Source organism: Telopea speciosissima, chromosome 9 (assembly GCF_018873765.1).
Source record: "Telopea speciosissima isolate NSW1024214 ecotype Mountain lineage chromosome 9, Tspe_v1, whole genome shotgun sequence".
In the NCBI taxonomy this organism is placed as follows: Eukaryota; Viridiplantae; Streptophyta; class Magnoliopsida; order Proteales; family Proteaceae; genus Telopea; species Telopea speciosissima.
In genome coordinates this window covers 1,059,672-1,065,064 of record NC_057924.1, presented here as the reverse complement: position 1 = coordinate 1,065,064, position 5,393 = coordinate 1,059,672, and the positions used below count along the sequence as shown (strand labels likewise).

General features: G+C 42.5%; 1 protein-coding gene across 1 annotated transcript; it reads left to right on the top strand.

Moving 5' to 3' along the window:
- The first annotated feature begins 747 nt into the window (after positions 1-747).
- On the top strand, positions 748-5,151 carry LOC122640196 (subtilisin-like protease SBT5.4). The gene is made up of 7 exons (XM_043833350.1): positions 748-879; positions 978-1,087; positions 1,218-1,315; positions 1,426-1,590; positions 2,469-2,577; positions 3,293-4,485; positions 4,589-5,151. The coding sequence occupies exons 1-7, from the start codon at positions 793-795 to the stop codon at positions 5,149-5,151; spliced, it is 2,325 nt and encodes a 774-aa protein (XP_043689285.1). The 5' UTR covers positions 748-792.
- The last annotated feature ends 242 nt before the right edge of the window (positions 5,152-5,393 follow it).

Sequence of the window (5,393 nt, the reverse complement as noted above, 5' to 3'; positions counted from 1 at the left end):
CTAAGTATAACTAACTGTAACCGTATGTGATTTGTAAGTGTAACCAACTGTAACAGTATGTGATTGGTAAGTGATTCGAGATTCAACATTGAAGCTTGAGATCACAACACATTTCAATAGACTTTAAAGTTTGGTTTTTATACAGCCTGCAGAGTGATATTGATGGAGTTTTAAAAAAATATGAGAAAAGGAACGGTAATCGGTGCTGTATGTGGGCATGTAGCTGTGCCCAGACACATTCCGACATGAAAAGACTGCTGCACCTTGGACCTTTCAACCTTTCCAAAGGGTGTGGCAATCTTTTCGTGCCGGGTTGTGTTTGGGAGCATGTACACGCCCACACACAGCACCGGTTACCGTTCTTTCTCCCAAAAACTATATATTATTTTCTCTTATTAATGGTATGCATTCTAAGTCGATTTCGCATTGTCGGATGATAAAAAATAACTATATTTTATCATCCGAAAATGCGAAATCAACCTAAAACACATTCCAAGAATGCATGCCACATATTGCCTTAGTGTTCCTATTTTTAGATGGGGAATGGGATTTCTATCTAATCTAAACTTCAATTTTTTAAGGAAGTTAAGTTTTGAGGAATTCCTTTTGTTGAGGATGATTTTGTGAGAACCGGTTCTTAAGGTGTTGTCATATCAATGGTTAAGCGGTTCTCTAGAATAATCCCCAATAAGAGAATTGCTTTCAATGAAACCGTTCTATATAAGAATTGCTTCCTTGTTGAAGCAAAGCTATTAAAAACAGGGGAAGGAGGAGCAAATTTACAGAGAACCAATGGGGGGATTCTCAAGGCTTCCGCTCTTCCTTCTTCCTGTCTTGCTTTTCTCCATGTTGCAGAGACCCACGTTCGCTATCAAAAAGGCAACCATTCTCTTCTACTGTTCTTCTTCTTCTTCGTCTTCTATTTGAGTAAATTAATTCTGATAACCCATATTTAAAATTACTCATTAATGTTGCAGTCTTATGTGGTATACTTGGGATCACATTCACATGGTCCGGAAATCACACAAAATGATCTTGATCTAGCGGAACAGTCTCATTACGAGTTTCTGGCAGATTACGTTGGAAGGTAATTAAGAAAGAAATGGGATCCTTTCTTACTCTGCAAAATCTCTTCTTTAATCTTGGGAATTGAACTACTCTTGTTTAATATCTTATTCTCTACACAACCACTCCTTCCTTTCTCCTCCCAAACACAGCCCCGAGGCGGCCAAAGAATCGATTATTTACTGCTACACAAGACATATTAATGGTTTTGCTGCGACCCTTGAAGAAGAGAAAGCAGCTGAGATCGCAAGTACGAAGCATCACTCATCAGTACTCAGCATCATCTCTTCTTTTTATCATTTAAATTTTAATGGGTGCTCTTCATCTTCATCATCGCTTGGTCTTCAATCAATATTGCAGAGCATCCCAATGTCATATCAATCTTCCCAAACAGGGAACATCAATTACACACAACACGGTCGTGGGATTTTCTTGGACTGGAGAAAAATGATGCAGTTCAACCTGGATCGCTATGGGAGAAGGCTAGATTTGGGGAAGATACAATTATTGGGAACCTTGATAGTGGTAAGTTCGTTAAGTTGAATAGAAATTTTGAAATAGCAGAGGAGCTATTTCAGAATTTCTATTTCATTTGTTTTCACTCTTGCTCTTTAATGAAAATATGATTAATTTGATGGGCAAAATAGTAATTTCATATTAAAAATAAAACACCACCCTTGTTCTTGGGATACATCTAAAGAGTTTGAGACCCGAAGCTTGTGCCTCGGTGAGAATGTGAGGATATGGGGAGTTTTTCGTGCACTCCTAAGTCATTCCTCAACACCGTTTTAGTTCCTTCTCCATTCTTTTTGAGTTGAACCTTTCGGCGCCAAAGGTTAATATAATAGTAGCAACACTTCATAGAGTAGCCCTTTTCTTGAGTTCTCGCGAGTAACAATTAAAAAGATCATGTTAAATTCCTCAATTTTATGTCCCTAAATATTTTCCAAGCCAGCTATATCCTACTTCCTTGTTTGTAGCTGTTGTGTATGCACTTTACCATGAAAATTTGTTCCTAACATTTAAGGGGGCACAAATTGAATCTAAGGAGTTGAACAAGTTCGATTCAACAACTCCTCGTACGTGAAGACTGCATGTACAATTTCGTGACGATATGTGTTTTTTTCGCTTCCACAAATGCCTCTCCTTGATACCATAAATTGTTTAAGGGGTATTTGTAGAAGAAAAAAAATAGGTCATCATGAAACAGTACCTAAAGAGTCGTTACTCTCCCTGTACAGGAACTGATTCAGACTTGAAATGATATAGCTTATAATTTTTAAAACATTAACTATTCATATCTCGCCCTATTCGAACTAAAATCCAGTTTCTAGTTTCATTTTTGTATTGTTTTCTTTCCCAATATTTCTGATCCTATTTTTTATACCTTGATTGTGGTTAAGGTGTATGGCCGGAATCAAAGAGCTTTAGCGACGAGGGGTATGGACCCATTCCATCAAGGTGGAAAGGAGGTTGTACAGACACCACCCCTAACGGGGTTCGTTGCAATAGGTCGGGTCCCTTTCTCTCTTTCTCTTTCCTCTTTCCTCCACTTTTCCCCACTTTTCGGGTGATTATTATTATGTTTTTCTACCACTCTCAAGGTCAAAAGACTCAAAACTCATAAATGAAAGTATCGCCTACAATTTTTGAGGAAAACAAAGGATTTAGTTTCCCTTCACCCACGACGAAGTAGATTGCTATTCACTCATCACTAACCATCATTGCACTTGAATGGGTGTTTGGAAACTATGGAAGGCTTTTCGAACCTCTAACATATAGGGGTAATAACTATGGCAGTAAATTTGTGGGTGTTTCTTTCAGGACTTGGATCTCATGTTTGGAACCGATTGGCTTATTAGTCAAGTTCTAACCCTGACCCCTTAGGACCGGAACCATTAAGGAACTCGACCGATAGCCTAAAATCGGACCAATTGACACCCCTAGCTACACATCTCATTACCCTGTAATCTACACTTGGGCTTCTTGTTAGATCCAGCTCCTCCCCAATGAGCCTGCAAACCAAGGAGTGTCGAATGAACATCCCCGAGTGTGCATCGAGATGTATACTAATCAGCCCAGACGTCGGATTCCTCATTGGGCACTCAGTGGGTGAAGTCCACATTGGAGAGGATCCTAGCACCTTCTTTTTCCATTATTTAATTAGTTAATTAATTAACTATGCATTACTTATTAATTCATTTTTTTGGGTAAATGAAATATCCAGGAAGCTGATTGGTGCCAAGGTCTTTAACAAAGGGGGCGCAGCAAGTGGCCTAGAGAATGCCAACTACACTGCACGTGACGATAATGGTCATGGGACTCATACCTTATCGACTGCCGGTGGAAACTTCGTCCAAAATGCCAGTTTCTTCGGATTCGGCAATGGCACGTTGAAGGGAGGATCGCCAAAGGCCCGTGTAGCTGCCTACAAGGTTTGCAAGACACGATGCTTCGACGCTGACATTATCGCCGGTTTTGATGCTGCCATCCACGATGGCGTCGACGTTCTTTCCTGCTCCATAGGAAGCTCTTCACACAATTACTTCGAGGACGGCTTGGCTATCGGTTCATTCCACGCAGTCAGGAATGGTATCCTTGTGGTAGCCTCTGCCGGAAACAATGGTCCAATCCCCGGCACCGTCTCCAACACAGCTCCCTGGTTGTTTACAGTGGGCGCCAGCACCATTGACCGCCAATTCGTGGCCTACGTGAAGCTTGGTAACAATAAGCAGTTGAAAGGGCAGAGCCTCTCCTCGACTTCCCTACCCTCTGATGGCAAGATGTACCCTCTAGTGACAGGTGAGGCCGCGAGAGCAAAGGACTCTTTGCCCAGGATAGCCTCGCACTGCAACGCAAAGTCTCTAGACCCAAACCTAGTAAAGGGTAAGATAGTAGTGTGCTTGAAGGGGGGTAGGAGCGGGAGGGTTGAAAAGGGTTCAAATGTACTCTCGGCAGGGGCTGTGGGGATGATATTGGTTAACGATATACTATCAGGGAACTGTGTGATCGCCGACGGTCACCTGCTCCCTGCGTCGCATTTGTCATTCACGGAAGGTATTGCGTTGTTCGAGTACATCAACTCAACAAAAGCACCAACAGCTTACATCTCACCAGTCACAACAGAGCTTGGGACCAAGCCAGCACCTTCAATGGCCTCATTCTCTTCCCAGGGACCCAACACTTTGTCTCCTGAGATTCTCAAGCCCGACATCACTGGACCAGGGGTGAGCATCATCGCCTCCTGGAGTCAAGTATTGCCTCCCTCAGGTATGCCTTCTGATACCAGACGGGTTTCCTTCAACTCTGACTCAGGGACGTCCATGTCATGTCCTCACCTCGCTGGTGTCAGTGGCCTCCTTAAGACACTCTACCCTAATTGGAGCCCCTACGCCATCAGATCTGCCATCATGACCACCGGTACGTAATTAACCCTCTTCATTCAAGCCTCTTCTTGAAACTCCTAATTCTTCTTCTCTCTCTGGTTTTGTGTTGTTGATTTTATAATCGGGGTGATATGCAGCAAGTACAAGGGATAATGCAAGGGAACCAATGCTGAGTTCATCAATTATAAAAGCAACCCCTTTCAATTATGGAGCTGGACACGTTCAACCAAACCGTGCCATGGATCCTGGTTTGGTCTATGACCTAAACACCACTGACCTCTTGAACTTCCTATGTGCCATTGGCTACAATGAAAACCTAATCAGCCTCTTCACCGAGACAAGGGTTGCTTATACATGCCCCGAACCCGCTATCAGCCTCCTGGACTTGAACTACCCATCCATCGCGGTTCCAAGCCTCACTGGCTCTGCCACTTTGACGAGGAAATTGAAGAATGTTGGGTCATCACCAGCTACATACAAGGCCATTATTCGTCCTCCCTCTGGGATTTCTGTTTCAGTGGATCCACAGATCCTGACATTCGATTCGGTTGGACAAGAGAAGACATTCAAATTAACCCTCAAGACTAAGCTGCCTGGTTATGCCAAAGACTACGTATTTGGCGAGCTTAAATGGTCTGATGGTCGTCACCAAGTCAAGAGTCCGATTGCGGTTAAGGCAGCAATAGCAGCCGCAGTATAAAGAGAGTTTCAGGTTTCTCTTATCTACTTAGATGATATGAGAGAGATTAAATGGCCTATTCATCCAGTAATACATTAGGACATCATCCTTCGTTCTTAATCTCAAAGACACAACGACATTGCTCTCAACCCTCCTCCCAATCCAGATGCAAAGATATTGATCTACCATCTATCTTACAATTATTCTTGACCATCTCATTAAGTTATATACCTGTGAAGACAAGACTAGTGAAATTTGTACAT